Source organism: Lissotriton helveticus, chromosome 10, assembly GCF_964261635.1.
Source record: "Lissotriton helveticus chromosome 10, aLisHel1.1, whole genome shotgun sequence".
Lineage (NCBI taxonomy): Eukaryota > Metazoa > Chordata > Amphibia > Caudata > Salamandridae > Lissotriton > Lissotriton helveticus.
In genome coordinates this window covers 115824118-115845527 of record NC_136071.1, presented here as the reverse complement: position 1 = coordinate 115845527, position 21410 = coordinate 115824118, and the positions used below count along the sequence as shown (strand labels likewise).

Below are 21410 nucleotides of genomic sequence, written 5' to 3'. Positions count from 1 at the left end.
AAAAAAAAAAAAAAAAAAAGCGTGAGCATGCCCTCAGGAGGGCACAGAGTCTCGCTAAAATCTGTTACTCCATTAAATCTCTCACAAGGAGCGCAATTTCTTTAACAAAACCTTCTTTTGACACGGTTTCACATAAGATTCTTGTACACCATCTGAGGAAGGCTGGAATTGGTGGCACTGCACTGTCCTGGATTGAGTCATTCCTTATGGGTAGATCTCAGAAGGTGGTTCTCGGGCCTTTCAGATCAGAGGGTAAACCCCTTCTTTGTGGTGTTCCGCAGGGCTCTGCCCTGAGCCCTCTGTTTTTTAATGTCTATCTTGCGCCTCTGGCTAGAGTGGTGGAGTCTTGCGGGGTCAGAGTGATCTCATACGCTGACGATACTCAGCTGGTATTTTCTTTCAGAGATCACTCTGACTCCGCCTTTGCCAACTTCCGCCAACTTCCGCCAATGTCTGGAGAATATCTGTGCCTGGATGACTACCAACCACCTTAGGCTCAACACCGATAAGACAGAAGTCTTATTTTTTAACCAGAAAACTCTGTTGTCCCCTAGCCTGTGGTGGCCCACAGTGCTTAACCCCCCGCCTACTCCTGTTCAATCAGCACGTAACCTTGGCTTTCAGTTTGATGACTCCCTTTCCTGTAAAGCACAAATTAACAAGGTCACCTCAGCCTGGTTTGCGAAACTTCGCATGATTAAAAAGATCTTCCCGTATCTCCCCTTAGACGCCCGTAGAACCATCACCCAGGCCCTCATCACGTCTCACCTGGATTACGCCAACAGCTTGTACGCCGGTGCCCCTCAATATCTGATTGAACGTCTTCAGATTGTGCAAAATGCGGCGGCAAGACTGATTGGCAACATCCCCTATCGACAGTCGGTTGTTTCCTACTGCAGAAAACTACACTGGCTTCCTATTGCAAGCCGCATTCAATTCAAGATCCTCACCCTCGCCTTTCGTGCTATTAACGGTCTTGGACCAGGTTACCTGAAAAAGCGAGTGGTAATATCTCAATCAGTCAGATCGCTGAGATCTAACAGTTTACGTCTTCTAATTGTACCACGTTTCCGACGATCCAAAATCGGTGGCAGAGGGTTTAGCGTAATGACTGCCAAACTCTGGAACTGCCTCCCACTTGACCTCAGGTTCTGCCCGTCTGAATCCCTCTTTCGCAGTAGACTAAAAACGTGGCTGTTCTCCAGGTCATGTACTTAGTCCTGAGCTTGTCTTGAGCCTTTTCTTTACTCCTGAGCATCTGTCTTAGCGCCGGGACACCCCTTCTGGGGTAGCCGTGCGCTGTATAAGCTACTTAAATAAATAAAATAAATAAATAAATAAATAAATACTGAAGGTAAATCTAAAAGCTACAGAGGTCAGTGCTTTGATCTTACCAAACAGTAATACAAATCACTTTCCCTTGCCAATCAAACACTCTTTGGCAATAGCTGTAGGGTTGGGATCTGAAGGCCATTAATATCATTTTGCAATTCAAAATCACTCTATACAATTTAACTATCACAACACGTTGGATTTACCCTTTCTTTCGAGCCCAGGATGATACCGGCCACATCAAATATTACAGCAAGTGCCACTTCTCCTATTTTGCAGAGTTCCTTCTCCTCATAAGCCATACATATAGCTATTGCATCAACTAACACCAATGGATCCATGCCTTTAGAGCCATTTTCCTCACTGTGAAACATGGCAGTACTGGGCTGACTCCCAACCTGGTAGCACTGCAGCAGAAAGGGACCTAGAAGAGAAACAAATAAGTAATTGGCATAAAAAGATCAATAAATCATTACTGATTTCTTAAATGGAAGTGCTCTTTCGACTTAAACAGAGGATCTGCTAACAGAAACAACACAAACACAATGCTAATCATATAGCTTTCACATCAGAATAGAAAACAGTTTCCAGGGATCACATTAAAGAAAAGAACAGCTGGCAGCATAAAGTATTTAGCATGAAATTAAATCAGACAACTAAATGGATGCAAGGATTCAAATTAGGAATTGTTGTTCAGAACAGATGCTACAAATTAACTGCTTCTAATCAATTACAATAGAACGTTTTTCACCAGAAATCTTAGTTAGCTTTCAGTGCCATTTCTACTGAAATAATCACTAAGCAATTCAACCCGTGTGCAAAATACCTGCACTTGTGCAAGCTATAAATAAATTAAGAAGTTTCTTTAGAAAAGCCAATTTCATATACCTACAATGATGTATTTGGTCATTATAATTTATTTTCATTAAAAAAAGAGGCCAACTGTATGTTTTGATAAATTACCATTTTTAAAAAAAGTGATGAGCTCTATCATAGATAACTGCTCGCTTCTGGGGTGGTGGGAGGGTGTTTATGAATGAATATGCTACTTACCAGTATGCATCTGTTCTTGGCATGTAGGGCTGCTAACATTCATATCTATTGCATAGATCGCCACCTAGTGTTGGGTCCGGATGATTGCACATTGTTGTCCTGGAAGAGTCTTCGAAGTATCACGAGATAGGTGGCTCCTCCCCTGGACTACAGTGCGCATGGGCATCGACTCCATCCCCAGATTGTTTTTAGCCAGTGGCAGAGATGGAGTGAAATAGTGTAAAGGATGTCCATGCTAAGGATTGAATGCAAGAGAGTATCTGCAGCCGCTACGGGCACCGGGGAGGAGGGCGGGCGATATGAATGTTAGCAGCCCTACATGCCAAGAACAGATGCATACTGGTAAGTAGCATATTCAGTTCGAGGCATGTGGGCTGCTAAATTCATATCTATTGCATAGAATACATAGCAGTCCCTCCATTAAGGGCGGTTGCCCGTGCCAGCTGCAGAAGTCTGAAAGAGTGTCTTGAGAACAGCCTGTCCTACAGCTGCTTGCTGTTTGGAATGCACATCGACACAGTAATGTTTGGTAAATGTGTGCGGTGTAGACCACGTGGCTGCTCTACAAATGTCTTCCAAAGGAATGTTCCCTAGGAAAGCCATGGAGGCCCCCAACTTGCGTGTGGAGTGCGCCCTTGGGGGTATTGTTAAAGTACGTTTAGCTTTTTGATAACAGATTTGAATGCACTTAACAATCCACCTGGCTATTCCTGCCTTGGAAATAGGGTTGCCTTTGTGCTGTGCTGAGAAGGCAACACAAAGTTGTTGTGTTTTCCTAAAGTGTTGTGTTCTGTCAATGTAGTACATCAACGCCCTCCTAACGTCCAATGTATGAAGCATTCTTTCCGCTACTGTTTGTGGGTTTTGGAAGAATGCGGGCAAGTCAATAGCTTGGTTGATATGAAACTGTGACACCACCTTTGGAAGGAATTTGGGGTTAGTGCGTAGTACTACCCTGTTTGAATGAATTTGTATGAATGGCTCCTGGACTGTGAGCGCTTGCAGCTCACTAACACGTCTGAGCGATGTAATAGCAATGAGAAAAGCCACTTTCCATGTTAGAAACTGAATGTGGCAGGAGTGCAGTGGCTCAAAAGGTGGGCCCATCAGCCTAGTGAGGACCACATTGAGGTTCCACACTGGAGCTGGTGGTGTCCTTGGAGGAATGACTCGTTTCAGTCCCTCCAGGAAGGCTTTAATGGCAGGCACCCTGAAAACAGAGAGATGCTGCCTGTTCTGGAGATAAGCCGCTATGGCGGATAAGTGTATCCGAATGGAAGCGTACGCTAGATTGCATTTGTAAAGATGTAACAAATAGCAGATGATGTTAGGAATGGATGCATCTAGCGGGTTGATGTTGTGTTCTGTACAGTAAATGACAAACCGCTTCCATTTTGCTGCCCCATGCATTCTGGAGGCAGGTTGAGGTAGCCAAACTCTAGGACTTCAGGGGCCAGATCGCCAGGTTGAGCTGTTGCGGATCTGGATGCTGAATGTCGCCATGGTTCTGCGTCAAGAGGCTTGGGGAGAGATGCAGCCTTTGATGCGGTACCACGGAAAGTTCTAGAAACGTGGTGTACCATGGTTGGCGTGCCCACGTTGGAGCAACCAGGATGAGTGTCATCGAGTGTTGCTTTAGCTTTCTTGCCACCAGCGGAATGAGAGGGGCTGGGGGAAAAGCGTACGCAAATTTGCCTGACCAGTTCATCCATATCGCATTCCCTTGCGATTCCGGGTGAGGGAACCTGGCGGCAAAGCTTTGGCATTTTGCGTTTTCCTTTGTGGCAAACAGGTCTATCTCTGGATGACCCCACTGCTGGAAGTACGGGCTGGAAGTACGGGTGGAGTACTGATGGATGTATCTCCCACTCGTGCATTTGATGGCTGTATCTGCTGAGCAGATCCGCCATCTGATTGTCCTTGCCCGGGAGGTGTTCTGCCATGAGGAAAATGTTCCTCTGAATGGCCCACTTCCACATGCCCTGAGCCAGATGAGACAGCTGTGGCGAGTGAGTGCCTCCCTGCTTTTGGATGTAGTACATGGCTGTCATGTTGTCCGTCCGGATCAACACGACCTTGTTGCACAGATGTACTTTGAAGGACTTGAGCGCCATGAAGATTGCCATCAATTCCAGGTAGTTGATGTGCATCTTTTGTTGCTGCGTTGACCACAGTCCCTGCACCGTGTAGGGGAGCACATGAGCTCCCCACCCTTGGAGAGATGCGTCCGTTGTTAGGATAATCTGGGGCACAGGCTCTTGGAACGGTCGTCCCTTGCAAAGGTTGTGTGGATTCCACCAATGCAGAGAGTTGTATGCCCGACCGGTCACCAACACTAGGTCTGTCAGTTGTCCCTGAGCCTGTGTCCACTGATTTGCCAAGCATTCTTGGAGCGGACGCATGTGCAACCTCGCGTGCGGGACTATGAAGATGCAGGAGGCCATCATGCCTATCAACTGCATGAACACTCTCGCTGGCAGGGAGTGTTGCGGTCTGAACCTCTGCATCAGCGACTGAATGTTGTCGATCCTGACCGGGTTTGGCCGAGCGATAGCAGTCAGGGTATTTATTGTCGCGCCTAGATACTGCCGCACATGGGCTGGTTGAAGGTGCGACTTTGGGTAGTTTAGCGAGAACCCCAGACTGTGAAGGAGGTGAATGGTGTGGGACATGTCCGCGGCGCACTGTTGTTCCGACTTTGCTTGAACGAGCCAGTCGTCTAGGTAAGGGTAGACATGTATGTTCTGCCTCCTGAGGTGTGCCGCAACTGTCGCCAGACATTTTGTAAATACTCTGGGGGCAGTGGTCACTCCGAAGGGTAGGACTTTGAACTGATAGTGCCTGTTTTGAATGGTGAACCTGAGGTATTTTCTGTGTGATGGGTGGAGTGGTATGTGGAAATAAGCATCCTTGAGGTCCAAGGTTGCTAGGAAGTCCCCTTGGTTCAGCAGGGGAAGAATCTGCTGCAGTGTAAGCATGTGAAAGTGTTCTGACAGTATATACAGGTTGAGGGGGCGTAGATCCAGAATGGGTCTGAGGGATCCGTCCTTTTTTGGGATAAGGAAGTACAGGGAATAAACCCCTGTGCCTTCCTCCTCCACTGGTACGAGCTGGATTGCGCCTTTTTGCAGCATCACCACAACTTCCTGCTGCAATAAGTGCAAGTGCTCTGCCGACATAGGACGTTGTCTTGGGGGAATGGTGGGTGGAGTTGATGTTAACTCCAAACAATAACCGTACTGGATAAGCTGTCTTATCCACCTGTCTGTGGTGATGGATGTCCAGACTGGCAGGAACTGTTGTAGTCTCCCCCCGACAGGTGTTGGATGGTCGGGGGGCAGTGACAGAGAGTCACTGTTTGTTGGCGGCAGAGGAACGGGAGTTGTTGTTTCCTCTGCCTCTGCCCTTGGCACTGTTACCTCTGTAACCCCCTCTACCCTGCTTGGGGTACGAGGATTGTGCACCACCTTTCGTGAATTGTGTCTGTTGACCCAAGTGTCCTCTGGTAACACCACGTGCTCCTGAGCGACGAAAAGTGCTCCCCCTGAATTGTTGAGACTGAAGCGCCCCCATGGACTTAGCAGTTTCATTGTCCTTTTTAATTTTTTCGAGGGTGGTGTCAACATCTGGGCCAAACAGTCTGTCAGGATTAACGGGCTGGTTGATTATTGTGGTTTGAATGTCGGGTTTAAATCCTGATATGCGAAGCCATGCTTGTCGCCTTAACATGACGCTAGTGTTAATCGCCCTAGCCACTGTATCAGCCACATCAAGTGCACACTTTATTGCAGCGTTTGAGATGAGCTTTCCCTCTTGTATGAGCATTTCGGCTGCCTCCTTAAACTCATCAGGTAGGTGTTGAAGGAGCTGTTCTAGGGTGTCGTAATGCGCCCTATCGTATCGTGCCAATAGTGCCTGTGTGTTTGATATACGCCAGATATTGGCAGCCTGCGCAGCCACTTTTTTGCCCGATGCCTCAAGCACTTTCGACTCCTTGTCTGGGGGAGGAGCTTCACCCGTTGTTTGGGAGTTTGCCCTCTTGCGGGCATTGGCGACCACCAACGAATCCAGAGGCAACTGTCCCCGAATATATGCCGGGTCTCCAGGTGCCGGTCTGTATTTCTTTTCAATACGAGGATTCACCACTCTCGCCCTAGTAGGTTCCTTAAAGATCTCTGGGGCATGCTTAAGGACACCTTTTAGCATAGGAAGTGTCTTAACTGTTCTTTCTGAGACAGAGAAAGTGTCAAACAAAAAATCTTCCTCCACCGGGTCAGCATGCATGTCCACATCATGATTTGCAGCGGCCCGCTCTATCAAAGCATTAAATGCTGCGGAATCCTCAGTTGGTGATGTACGTGCACCAAAACCCTGTGGATCCTGTACCACCTGATGACCTCCTTGGTCACCAGTGTCGTCATAAGAGCCCTGTTGACCATCAGGGTCATTGTCAGCTGGGAAATTGTACTGGTCATCTTGGTCGTCATCCTCTCCCCCTGACTGGTTGGGGGAAGGTGATGGACTCCTTCGTGGTGGTGGCTGAATAGGTTCAACAAGGGCAGGAATGTCCTGTGCCGGCCTTTTCTTTTTTAGTGGAATGACATAGGATTCCAATGGTTGGGAAGTGATCTTTCTTTTATAGAGGGTCAATTTCCCCGTTTCGGCATCAATTTAATGCTCAGTTTGTTCTTCTGAGGCTTGAAGTCGATCCAAACGGCCACTTTGCGTCGAGGGTTCTGACGTGTCAGTGGTCTTCGGCACCGATCTGGGTGCAAATGCCTTTGGTGCCACCGTAGGTGGCAGAGTGTAGAGAAGCTTGGTCGAAGTCTTCGCAGGTGTGTCCACCGGTTTCTGAGCCGACGGCGTGTGAGCCGTTGACATCAAAGTCTTCTCCCGAATACGTTTGAGGGTGACCTGTTTTGTGAACGAGGCGGAGGGTTTGGTAACCGACGCCCGATGTTCGGTAGCGTCGGAGGACCTCGGTGTCGACGAGTTTGCCGCCGACGAATCTTCAGCTCCAACGGCTCTTGGCTACGTTGTAGGCTTAGGCGCCGACGCCGTTGCTACAGATCCGGCATCCTTGTGCCGATGCGTTGTGCCTCCGGCCTTCGGATCGTGGCTCTTGGTTGACTTCGCTTCGACTGTGCGTTTACTTGTCGGCGCCGCAGCTGTGTCCGAAGGCGTGTCAACAGCCTTAGTGGAACGTGCCGGAGCGACCGTGCTCGAGACGTGATGGACGACCTTCTTAGAGGACGGGTCCTTGGCCACCTTCTGCTGCGCTGTCGACTCGACAGTTTTCTTTGACTTCGGAGGGCCGGAGGGCGACGGAGTCGATGAGGGAGCAGGCTTTGATATTTTTGGTGGGACGTCGGCCATTTTAGGTGTTGTCGAATCCGATGGTTTCGGTTTCGTTTTTGGTAGGACGTCGGCCATTTTTGGTGTTGTCGATTCCGAAGGTTTCGGTTTCGGTTTCGATACGCGCAATGGCGGCTCCGCTGGTGTGTCCGTGGCCGGGCCAGAAGGCGGGGCCGGGGATAGCGGTGCAGGGTCGTGGGTAAGGCCGAGTGGCGAACCCGTGGCCTGAGTCATGTAACTTTCGGGGCATAGCTCTTCCTCTGAGCTATCTTCCGCGGCCCCATAAACTTCTTCGTCGTCCCCTACCTCCTCGACGTATTCAAGGTCTTGGCCCTGTCCTTCGACGTGTTCTTCGGGATCGGCCTGGACCTCCGTCGACGGTGGTGAAATCTGAAGATGATGGCTTCGGCCTTCGTCTGCGGGGTCGTCGAATATGTCGTCGGGTGCCGGAGCCGCTCGCTGGGCCTCAAGGCGCACCACGCGCCGAAGCTTGAGCGTTTTCTTTGACCTGAACTTAGAGCAGGCCATGCAGTTGTCCTCGTTGTGGTCCGGCGAGAGGCATTTGTTACAGACTGGATGCACGTCGATATGTGGATATTTGGATCCACAGACGGGGCAGAACTTGAACGGACTCCGCTCCATGATAAGTTCGTCGGGGTCTTGCTGCGACGAGAGGGCCTCGATGTCCGAAGAGTTCCTCGACTCCGCAGAATTCCGACTCAAAGAGCCGGATGATGCTCGAGACCGCACGCAAACAATACCGACGCAGGTAACGAAGACCTTTTGGCCTTAAAGAAGAAAGTCTTTCGATTCCGACACGGAGACGTCGAAATCACATCCGAACCCAATGGCGGAAAAAAACAATCTGGGGATGGAGTCGATGCCCATGCGCACTGTAGTCCAGGGGAGGAGCCACCTATCTCGTGATACTTCGAAGACTCTTCCAGGACAACAATGTGCAATCATCCGGACCCAACACTAGGCGGCGATCTATGCAATAGATATGAATTTAGCAGCCCACATGCCTCGAACTTTACAGTACTACACTAAAGGTATGTAATGTTTCCATTCGTAGAAAATGTGACTGCATGTCCTACATAGATCTTAAAGCACCGTCTCCTGTAAGGTGCCCCTAGCGAACAGATGAAGCAGATGTCAGGAACAAGGTTTTTAATACTATCTGGCCAATTAAATATGGTTGATGGACCTTGTTAGCCACAGTGTAGTGTTTGGAGAACGAGGGTGGTGTTGACCATGTAACAGATTTGCAGATGTCTGCAAGGAATGTTTCCCAAGAAGAACACAGTAGGAAGATGACTATTCCCTTATGAGTGGGCAGGGGCTTACTATGCAATCCCAAAGTGGGGTAGTGTGGTCGAGCAGCCTTAGGCTTAACACAGAGGAGCGCAAGACATTTGCAAATATACACACAATGATCAACAAATGACACACATTGTAAGAAAGTGGCTCTGTATATACTGGACCAAAGTAAGGTACAGTGTGCACAGAGTCCACAGTCCCCAGAGGTTTGGTAGATCTCCCGGGACTGAATCTGGATCCAGACCTGTGGTTAGAAAAGTAATCTATATAACAATCAATTGCATTTTACTAGAAATTCCCATTGAGCTCAATGTTATATTGTGTTTGAAATTGTGTTGCCTATTGCAACAACTGTAAGTCTATTGCCTCTTTGAAAAGTATTTAACTAAAGTCACTCATTCTGAGAAAGTATATTTTGATACCGTGTTGGTTCTAAAATAAAACAACTATATCTTTTGATATAAAACAATTGGCTTAGAGTTCAGTTCTTGAGTGTGAGACCATTTGCTGACTGGGTGTGTACAACAAATGCTTTACACTGTCCTCTGATACTGCCTTACTGCTCGACCAAGCGACCACTTTGTAGAGTAAGGTTATATCTAACTTTAACCTCTGCCATACCTCTGGAGACTGGGGACTCTATACACACTGTCCCTTACTTAGGTCCAGTATATATAGAGCCACTTTCTTACATGGAGCATAAGAGAAAAGCAAACGGGGGAGGGGCTTGAAAATAGGGGTGGGAAAGAAAGGTAATGCGCAAGCAGCTTTTTGGAACAGGTGGCCGTGATCTTGGAGGTGAAATGCAGGTCCTCCATCTTAAATAAGAGAAACAAAGTTTGTGGCACAGGTTTTCGGTGCTGCTATACAGGCTTCAGAAGGGCCTGGACACTCCTGGATATCATACCTTTGGCAGACTTCAGACGAGTTTGTCTGATTGGGCAGAATAAAATGCCATGTTCTTTCAGTTTATAATTTACTTTGAAAGGTGTGTTTGACATTAATGTAAGGAGCATAAATGGAACTAGAAACTGGATTTCACTCAAATGTGCTTCAGGTGTGCTAGAATTGTTCTTCGAGTAAGCCTTTGTACCGATCAACTAAACCTTTGCTTGGAGCTGTACCTCTCATGTTTCGAGATGAACGTTTTTCAAGCCAGGACAATGGACCGTGAACAGCCAGTGAATGCAATTAAGTTAAATCTACTTGAATTGCAGATCACTTATTTAAACTTCAATAGTCTAGAAAACTTCACAAGCCTGTAAATTCTGATCTGAATGTAGATTTTTGTGCTAGACTTTTAGAATCAAATAGGTCTAAGCATTTTTGGAGGTCATGATCATCTGAGAAACTTTTTATTTGTTATTTTGGGCTCTAATCATTAGTGAATATAAACGCTTCCAGTGCTTAAGGCTGATTGTAAAGCTGTGCTGCCTCGGATGAGGCAATTTGTTTACATCTGACACTAGCTGCTACTGAAATCACACGCACTTCAGCACTCCAGTTGGGACAGTAGAAAATCATACTTTTCTGTGCAGTTCTGGTTTATTTCACTGTACCCAAGTGTAGGAGAGTAGGGTCTGCAATCCTATGATCACCCAGATTTTTGCTTTTTGCTGCACTGGTTTACGACTTTCCCTGGCTGTGGGCCTGCTAATCAGACCCACAGCCTAGCTGTTCTCTCTATCCAAATTGTACTCAGGTACTGAATTGGCACTGGGCCCTCTCCAAGTCCCTGTACCCAGGGCTGAGGTGCACCCAGAAGTCTCCCAGGGGCTGAAGCATGTATTATGCCACCCCTGGATTGGCTAACTAAAACTGACACAACTGGCTGCACGACAGCTGGGGCAAGGTGGTGTACTCACCCTTTGCTTTAGATATAGTATACCTATATCTAACCCTAAAAATGGACACACAGATCTCCTATCAGTCACTCCTATAGCAGGCCTTAACAATCCTGAAGGCAGAGTGCTTGGAATCGTGTGAGATGGTGCTCTAGCATGAGCTGAGCCTGTCTGCGGCTTTCGGGATCCATCCCTTAGCCGTTTCCATGATATCGCATACCATATACTCTTAAGTGCATTATAATCCTCGCGGTTATGTGCCAACTCTGGTATCGCTTTATCAAAACATGTCGAGTAAGGTGTCATACGAATTGGAATACTAACCCCTCGCCAATTCTGGCGACGGGGTTAGCATTCCACCCTTCTAGAGGGACACGACATGCCTGTAACCTATAACCCGGTTAAAAGTCAGACAGAGCCTTAGCATCCACAAAATGGATGCTGCCACCGAGACACAAGTCTGCCCTCCTGCTGCTGGGAGTCCTCCCAGAGCAGGAGATAAGGACAAAGGGTTTCCTGCCAGGGGCGGTGCCAGCACCGTCCCAGACAGGGTTTTGTGTATTGTAGGTAGGCAGGGCTTTAGAGGAAGGTGACTGCACGTGGCACCCCGGTGCTCACTGTGCATAGGCTGGCTGGAACCAGTTCCAGGGTCACTCCAGACCCTGTGCTGGGGAAAAGCCCGCCAAGGAAGTGGGTGTAACCACCCCCCTCCTAGTCCCACCCATAGGGCAGGACTTAGTCGCGTGCCAGCCCCTTTTTACAGGATAAAGGTAGAGACTGGCCCCCTTCCAAATCAGATCATCTTTGAATCCTGAAACTACTTTCCACGAAAGGAACTCAAGACTTCTTCCTAAGATTTCTCCCTTGTGACTAAGGAGTAGTCACCCTGCATCCGCAGGCACCATCTAAGAACACTGCGGTCTGCTGCAAGTCCCTCCTCCGGAATCCGACTGCCCAGCTCGACGAGAACCGGCTCCCCTGGCACCTCGGACCTCTACCCACCTCTACAGCCCAGCTGAGAACCGTGGGTGCGACGAGACCTCAAGGGACCGGCCATCTGCAAGACTGCACGACTTCTTTCCAGCAAGCCCGCCGAGTGAATTCCTGGTGAGTGCTTTGGGGTCCGAGAAGCCCCCACCCTGAGCAGCTCCAGCACCGAAGAGCAGCCCCCCAGCATCTCCACGATCTGCGTGGGGCCCTTCTGCTTTCCGCTGCTCACCGCGTTGTTTGGCTACTAGCCCGTTGGCTTGTGGCCTTCCTGACGACGCCCGACGACATTTCTGCTGCTAGTCTGGTTGCTCCAGACTGGCCCTTGCTCCCTTCCAGAAGAGGAGCACCCCGGACCCTCCTGGTCCACTCAAGACGCCATTTTGAGTCCACCGCGTGGGCTTGAATTAGCCAAGGCTTGTTGCCCAATCCTGGGTAACTTCGACGCCAACGACTTCAACCTTCGTGGGACAGCTCGCACCTCCATCCTGGTCGCCGACAACGCCTCCTGGTCCGAGAGACGGCAGAGCCCAGCAGCGCCCACTCACCTGACTGCGGTGACTTCGCCCGGTGCCATCCTGGTGCCCACTTAATCACTGGCTAGTGATTCAAGAACTTGGTCCCCTCTGCTTTCAGGTTTTCTTCTTCCTTGATCCAGGCTTGGATCCATCGAACTTTCCTTCACTGGTCGCCTGCCAGCAACTTCTTCCTTCCAGGCTCCTGGTCCGGCAACGAGATCCCCGACGTCTTTTCAGACCTATGCAGCTGCAGCCCCTGGGCTAGGTAACTTCGGCACTCCGGTGTCCCAGCATAGCCTCACTATCCAAGGGTCAGGATCCACTGTCATTTTCTCCCTACCAGGTCGGGTTCGCCCGTGAACACTAACTTTGTGAATTCTAGCTTCCATAGACTTTGTCCCGCATCCCGCGTGAGAGTGCACACTCTGCACCCGAGTCCCCTGGGCCTCCTAGTAGTAATCTAACGATTCCCTAGTCCAGTCCTAGCGATTCCAAAGCCTATTAGAACTGTTACTTACCTGCTAGTAATTCGCATTCCACTTTTAGCGTATATGGTTTTTCGTGCCCCTCGGGCATTTGTGTAACGTGCTAACTTAAAAGTATTTTCGTAAGAGTTTTGTTGTGTGCTAAGCACCCTGTCCTCATAAAGAGTACAGGGTTGTTGTGATTCTAATAAATACATTGTTTATTTTCATAACACTTGTGTGGTGTCCTTTCACTGGGTGTTCAAGGGGTAATGTGATGGTAAAACAGCTGGCTTAACACGCCCTCTAGAGTCTTAGCCTTAGACTGCTCGTATCCATGCTACTAGGATAGCTGGTCTATAAGGTTGACTTACAACCAATCATCAATAAGGGTTGTTTGGACTGATATATAGTGATCACTAGAATAGTGAGCACTGCACATCAGGCCAACTTCTCACATTGGTGAGCAGCGGTTGGGATTTGAGCTTGCTGTTGTTTTACCACACATGCCCTAAGAATATCTTGTGAAAGATCACATAAGTACTAAAGGTACATATAACTTAGCTTAGAATACTCTGAGTTCTACTGAACCAGCTGTTGTAGCTCCTAGGGCCTAGCACACCCTAAACTACAACTCTAGCAAGGGATCAGTAGGCAAACATATAGTGTAGGTAAGTGCACCACTTACACCTCACTAGAAAAGCATGTCTACCCAGGGAGATTCTACTGAGACTCCCCTGGTCAGTGTTGACCCTCCACAGGTCACTTCAAGATATGCAGCTCTCAGTTTCCAGGAGATGAGACAGATCTGTGTCTCCAGAAAACTGAAGCAGGGGTCTAACCCCACCATTCCCTTTCTGATAGGTCTCTTAGAGACATATGATGCCAGAAAGCTTTCTCAGTTACATGAGAACATGCCAGCCTTGGAGGGAACCTCTGGGGATCCAGATCTCCCCAACATTGCTACTGCAGTTGAGGAGGAGGATCAAGAGGAACTCTCTGGGGATGAGGTAGACAAAGGTCTTGAGGTAGTCAGAAGGCTAACCAGGGCCAACTTAGACTTACTTGGGCTAGGATCTGGGGGACCCCCAGTACTAACCCGAAGTGGGCCTAACCTTGGAGTTAGGAGAGATAGATCTCTTTCTAGGGACTCCAATAGATCTCTGCACTCTAATGCCTCTTCTCAGGGGAGAAGGAATCCTCCACAGAGGAGATTTACTTCCCCTCAGAGAAGGGAGCATGAAGCTAGGATGAGACAAGCTGAACTGAGGATTGAAAGGGAAGAAATTGCCCTGGCCAAAGAGAAGCTTGCCCTGGCAAGAGAGCAGCAGATGAGTGGGTTAGCTCCCACTGGTGGCAGCAATCTCCCAAGAGATAGAGAGAAGGGTTTAGATACTAAACACCTGACTAAAATAGTGCCCCCCTTTAAGCAAGGGGATGACATCCAGAAATGGATGGCTGCTCTGGAGAGGGCCTGCACTGTGCAGAACATTCCCCAGAGTCAGTGGGCAGCTATACTGTGGCTCTCCTTTGATGGTAAAGGTAGAGATAAGCTCCTCACTACAAGAGTGGAGGATGCTAACAATTACCAGGTCCTGAAGAATACACTGGTTGATGGGTTTGGTTTAACCACTGAGCAGTACAGGTTGCTGTTCAGAGACACCCAGAAAACTCAGTCTCAGGACTGGTCTGATTTTGTGGATTGTGCCACTAAGGCTTTGGAGGGCTGGTTGCTGGGTAGCAAGGTTACAGATTACACAGGATTGTATAATCTAATGATGAGAGAACAAATTTTGAACAATTGTCAGAACCAGTTGCTGCACCAGCACCTTGTTGATTCAGATCTGACCTCTCCCCAAGAATTGGGAAAGAAGGCAGACAAATGGGTCAGGACAAGGATCAAGCAGAACCAGAACCAGAACCAGGGTGGTCAGAAGAAAGCAGACCAGAAGGGTAATGTTAAGAATGAGCAAAATGACCAGAAGTCTTCACCAGGTCCCCAACAAACCAAAGAGGGTGGGGGTCAGGCTTCCCAGAAAAAGAAGACTCAAGAAGGCCAGTCAAAAAGGTGGTGCCAGTACTGCAAAAGTAAATCTCACTGGTTTAGTGAGTGCACCAAAAGAGGAGGAGGACAAACTCCTGCCACTACAGCTCCTAAAGCAACTGCACCCCCTAGTACAGTCAGTAGTGGTAGTGTCACTCCCAAGGCATTAGTTGGGTTAACCTTGGGTACTGAGGGGTCTGACAACTTAGTTGGCACACTCACTCAGGCTGTCCTTGTCTGTACAGGGGATATGGATATGTCCCCTGAAATAAGTCCCAATACTTTGGGCAAATACAGGCAGACACCTTTGATTAATGGCAAGATGGCTCAGGCCTATAGGGACACTTGTGCCAGTGTCACCATGGTGACACCTAACTTTGTGGACCCTGGACAGATCATGCCAGGTACTGATTTCCTGGTGACCAATGCCAGCAATGTCACTACTAGTCATAGTGTGGCAATTGTAGCTTTCTCCTGGGGTGGAGTGAAGGGACAAAAGAAAGTTGTAGTCAGTTCAGACCTCCCAGTTGATTGTTTGTTGGGCAATGATTTGGAGTCATCACAATGGTCAGAAGTGGAGCAGAGGACTCACATGGAGATGTTAGGCTTGCCAGCACATGTGCTTGCTGTGACTAGGTCACAGGCCAGAAGATGCCCCACTGAACCGGTGCTGGATCCTGAAACTATGGACCAGACACCTCCCAAGAAGAAGAGCAGTAAGGGTAAGGCTTTGCCTTCCCCCTTGCCCCAGGTTGAGGATCAAGTCTCTGAGGAGGCTGATCTAGAAGAGCTGAGGGAAACTGAGCCTAAAGAGCTTGAACTTGATCAAGTTGAGTTTCTGGGCTCAGGGGGACCCTCCAGAGCAGACCTGGGGAAGGAACAGTTGAGCTGCCCTTCCCTTGAACCCCTCCGACAGCAGGCTGCTGCTGAGGCTGCAGGGAATGCCACAGGTGCCCACAGGGTATACTGGGAAGATGGACTCCTGTACTCTGAGTCAAGAGACCCCAAGCCTGGTGCAACCAGGAGGCTGGTCATCCCCTTGTCTCTGAGAGGTTTCCTTCTCACCTTGGCCCATGAGATTCCCCTTGCAGGTCATTTAGGTCAGACAAAGACTTGGGACAGGCTTGTCTCACACTTTCACTGGCCCCATATGAATGAGAATACCAAGGAGTTTTGTCGCTCAGGTGTCACTTGCCAAGCCAGTGGTAAGTCAGGTGGCACAACAAAGGCCCCCCTCATACCACTACCTGTGGTGGGGGTTCCCTTTGAAAGAGTGGGGATTGACATTGTTGGTCCAATGGAACCCCAGACAGCATCAGGACACAAGTTTATACTGGTGGTGGTGGACCATGCCACCAGGTATCCTGAGGCTATTCCCCTTAGGACCACTACAGCCCCTGTAGTGGCAAGAGCCCTAGTTGGAGTGTTCTCCAGAGTGGGTTTCCCTAAGGAGGTCGTTTCTGACAGAGGTACAAACTTCATGTCAGGATATCTGACTGCCATGTGGAAAGAGTGTGGTGTGAACTACAAGTTCACCACACCCTATCATCCACAATGCAATGGGCTTGTTGAGAGATTCAACAGGACCCTGAAAGGGATGATTCATGGACTACCTGAAACTCTTAGGAGAAGATGGGATGTCCTGATCCCCTGCCTCTTGTTTGCTTACAGAGAGGTCCCACAGAAGGGGGTTGGCTACAGCCCTTTCGAGCTTCTGTATGGGCATCCTGTAAGAGGACCCCTGTGTTTGGTGAAGGAAGGATGGGAGAGACCTCTCAAAAAGCCTGCAACCAACATAGTGGACTATGTACTTGGTCTCCGCTCCAGGATGGCTGAGTATATGGAGAAGGCATCTAAAAACCTTGAGGCCAGCCAGGAACTTCAAAAAGCTTGGCATGACCAAAAGGCTGTACTGACTGTGTACCAGCCAGGACAGAAGGTGTGGGTGCTGGAGCCAGTGGCCCCAGCAGCTCTGAAAGACAAATGGTCTGGGCCCCACACCATCATTGAGCAAAAGGGAGAGGTTACCTACTTGGTGGACCTTGGAACTCCCAGGAGCCCTCTCAGAGTGCTCCATGTTAACAGGCTCAAGGCATATGTTGACAGGAAGGACATGAGCTTGCTCATGGCCACAGATGAGGGACAGGAGGAAGAGAGTGACCCTCTCCCAGACCTGCTCACTCAGAATCCTGATGATGGGTCAGTTGATGGTGTTGTCTTTTGTGGCAGCCTCACTGAACATCAGCAACAGGATTGCAGGCAAGTTCTGCAATCCTTTCGACATATGTTCTCTCTGACACCCAGCCAAACTGATTGGTGTACCCATGATGTTGACACTGGAGACAGTCTGCCTGTCAAGAGTAAAATCTACAGACAGCCTGATCATGTTAGAGACTGCATCAAAACTGAAGTGCAGAAAATGTTGGAACTGGGAGTCATTGAGCCCTCAGATAGCCCTTGGGCTAGCCCAGTAGTTCTAGTGCCAAAGCCTCACACCCAGGGTGGTAAGAGAGAGATGAGGTTTTGCGTAGACTACAGAGGCCTCAATGCAGTCACTAAGACTGATGCCCACCCAATACCAAGAGCAGATGAGCTTATAGATAGATTGGCTTCTGCCAACTTCTTAAGCACATTTGATTTGACAGCTGGGTATTGGCAAATCAGGTTAGCTGAGGAAGCCAAACCTAAAACAGCATTTTCTACCCCTGGAGGGCATTATCAATTTGTGGTAATGCCCTTTGGACTGAAAAATGCACCTGCCACCTTCCAAAGGTTGGTGAATCAAGTCCTCACTGGGCTGGATGACTTCTGTGCAGCTTATCTTGACGATATTGCTGTCTTTAGCTCCACCTGGGAGGATCACCTGGTCCACCTGAGGAAAGTGTTAGAGGCCCTGCAAAAGGCAGGCCTCACTATCAAGGCCACAAAGTGCCAGATAGGGCAGTCACAGGTTGTATACCTGGGCCACCTTGTAGGTGGAGGCCAGGTTCAGCCACTGGAGAGTAAGATACAGGCCATCAAGGACTGGACTCCTCCAATCACCCAGACTCAGGTTCGAGCTTTCTTGGGCCTGACTGGGTACTATAGGAAGTTTGTCAGAAATTATGGGTCCATAGTGACCCCCCTTAATGACCTGACAAGCAAGAAGATGCCAAAGAAAGTTCAGTGGACAGCAAGCTGTCAGAAAGCATTCAATGACCTAAAGCAGGCCATGTGCACAGCACCTATCCTCAAGAGTCCAGATTACTCCAAGCCATTCATTGTCCAAACAGATGCTTCTGAGTTGGGTGTGGGAGCTGTTCTGTCTCAACTGAATTTTGATGGTAATGATCAGCCTATTGCTTTCATTAGTAGGAGGTTGACACCCAGAGAGAAAAATTGGTCAGCTATTGAGAGGGAGGCCTTTGCTGTGGTCTGGGCCCTGAAGAAGCTGAGGGCCTACTTGTTTGGCACTCACTTCACCATTCAGACAGACCATAAGCCCCTCTTGTGGCTAAATCAGATGAAGGGTGAAAACCCCAAACTGCTTAGGTGGTCCATTTCCCTACAGGGGATGGATTTTACAGTGGAGCATAGACCTGGGACTGATCACAGCAATGCTGATGGGCTCTCCAGGTATTTCCACTTAGAGCAAGAAGACTCACCTGGTCAAGGTTAGCTTATTGTCCCAAAGTTTGGGGGGGGGTCATGTAGGAGAGTAGGGTCTGCAATCCTATGATCACCCAGATTTTTGCTTTTTGCTGCACTGGTTTACGACTTTCCCTGGCTGTGGGCCTGCTAATCAGACCCACAGCCTAGCTGTTCTCTCTATCCAAATTGTACTCAGGTACTGAATTGGCACTGGGCCCTCTCCAAGTCCCTGTACCCAGGGCTGAGGTGCACCCAGAAGTCTCCCAGGGGCTGAAGCATGTATTATGCCACCCCTGGATTGGCTAACTAAAACTGACACAACTGGCTGCACGACAGCTGGGGCAAGGTGGTGTACTCACCCTTTGCTTTAGATATAGTATACCTATATCTAACCCTAAAAATGGACACACAGATCTCCTATCAGTCACTCCTATAGCAGGCCTTAACAATCCTGAAGGCAGAGTGCTTGGAATCGTGTGAGATGGTGCTCTAGCATGAGCTGAGCCTGTCTGCGGCTTTCGGGATCCATCCCTTAGCCGTTTCCATGATATCGCATACCATATACTCTTAAGTGCATTATAATCCTCGCGGTTATGTGCCAACTCTGGTATCGCTTTATCAAAACATGTCGAGTAAGGTGTCATACGAATTGGAATACTAACCCCTCGCCAATTCTGGCGACGGGGTTAGCATTCCACCCTTCTAGAGGGACACGACATGCCTGTAACCTATAACCCGGTTAAAAGTCAGACAGAGCCTTAGCATCCACAAAATGGATGCTGCCACCGAGACACAAGTCTGCCCTCCTGCTGCTGGGAGTCCTCCCAGAGCAGGAGATAAGGACAAAGGGTTTCCTGCCAGGGGCGGTGCCAGCACCGTCCCAGACAGGGTTTTGTGTATTGTAGGTAGGCAGGGCTTTAGAGGAAGGTGACTGCACGTGGCACCCCGGTGCTCACTGTGCATAGGCTGGCTGGAACCAGTTCCAGGGTCACTCCAGACCCTGTGCTGGGGAAAAGCCCGCCAAGGAAGTGGGTGTAACCACCCCCCTCCTAGTCCCACCCATAGGGCAGGACTTAGTCGCGTGCCAGCCCCTTTTTACAGGATAAAGGTAGAGACTGGCCCCCTTCCAAATCAGATCATCTTTGAATCCTGAAACTACTTTCCACGAAAGGAACTCAAGACTTCTTCCTAAGATTTCTCCCTTGTGACTAAGGAGTAGTCACCCTGCATCCGCAGGCACCATCTAAGAACACTGCGGTCTGCTGCAAGTCCCTCCTCCGGAATCCGACTGCCCAGCTCGACGAGAACCGGCTCCCCTGGCACCTCTGACCTCTACCCACCTCTACAGCCCAGCTGAGAACCGTGGGTGCGACGAGACCTCAAGGGACCGGCCATCTGCAAGACTGCACGACTTCTTTCCAGCAAGCCCGCCGAGTGAATTCCTGGTGAGTGCTTTGGGGTCCGAGAAGCCCCCACCCTGAGCAGCTCCAGCACCGAAGAGCAGCCCCCCAGCATCTCCACGATCTGCGTGGGGCCCTTCTGCTTTCCGCTGCTCACCGCGTTGTTTGGCTACTAGCCCGTTGGCTTGTGGCCTTCCTGACGACGCCCGACGACATTTCTGCTGCTAGTCTGGTTGCTCCAGACTGGCCCTTGCTCCCTTCCAGAAGAGGAGCACCCCGGACCCTCCTGGTCCACTCAAGACGCCATTTTGAGTCCACCGCGTGGGCTTGAATTAGCCAAGGCTTGTTGCCCAATCCTGGGTAACTTCGACGCCAACGACTTCATCCTTCGTGGGACAGCTCGCACCTCCATCCTGGTCGCCGACAACGCCTCCTGGTCCGAGAGACGGCAGAGCCCAGCAGCGCCCACTCACCTGACTGCGGTGACTTCGCCCGGTGCCATCCTGGTGCCCACTTAATCACTGGCTAGTGATTCAAGAACTTGGTCCCCTCTGCTTTCAGGTTTTCTTCTTCCTTGATCCAGGCTTGGATCCATCGAACTTTCCTTCACTGGTCGCCTGCCAGCAACTTCTTCCTTCCAGGCTCCTGGTCCGGCAACGAGATCCCCGACGTCTTTTCAGACCTATGCAGCTGCAGCCCCTGGGCTAGGTAACTTCGGCACTCCGGTGTCCCAGCATAGCCTCACTATCCAAGGGTCAGGATCCACTGTCATTTTCTCCCTACCAGGTCGGGTTCGCCCGTGAACACTAACTTTGTGAATTCTAGCTTCCATAGACTTTGTCCCGCATCCCGCGTGAGAGTGCACACTCTGCACCCGAGTCCCCTGGGCCTCCTAGTAGTAATCTAACGATTCCCTAGTCCAGTCCTAGCGATTCCAAAGCCTATTAGAACTGTTACTTACCTGCTAGTAATTCGCATTCCACTTTTAGCGTATATGGTTTTTCGTGCCCCTCGGGCATTTGTGTAACGTGCTAACTTAAAAGTATTTTCGTAAGAGTTTTGTTGTGTGCTAAGCACCCTGTCCTCATAAAGAGTACAGGGTTGTTGTGATTCTAATAAATACATTGTTTATTTTCATAACACTTGTGTGGTGTCCTTTCACTGGGTGTTCAAGGGGTAATGTGATGGTAAAACAGCTGGCTTAACACGCCCTCTAGAGTCTTAGCCTTAGACTGCTCGTATCCATGCTACTAGGATAGCTGGTCTATAAGGTTGACTTACAACCAATCATCAATAAGGGTTGTTTGGACTGATATATAGTGATCACTAGAATAGTGAGCACTGCACATCAGGCCAACTTCTCACACCAAGCTGCTGAGTGAGGGTTAGCTTGGTAAGAGGTGAGTGCAATGCATCAGGAACCAAGGACCAATAGGGATAAGACTGAAAGGATCACCTAAACA

General features: G+C 49.4%; 1 protein-coding gene across 1 annotated transcript in view; it reads right to left on the bottom strand.

Moving 5' to 3' along the window:
• Positions 1-21410, bottom strand: part of TRRAP (transformation/transcription domain associated protein) — an 885394-nt gene that overhangs the window by 684992 nt on the left and 178992 nt on the right. Inside the window, exon 24 of the mRNA XM_078664902.1 lies at positions 1539-1756. Within this exon, the coding sequence (XP_078521028.1) occupies positions 1539-1756 (218 nt within the window). The remainder of the gene's footprint in view (positions 1-1538; positions 1757-21410) is intronic.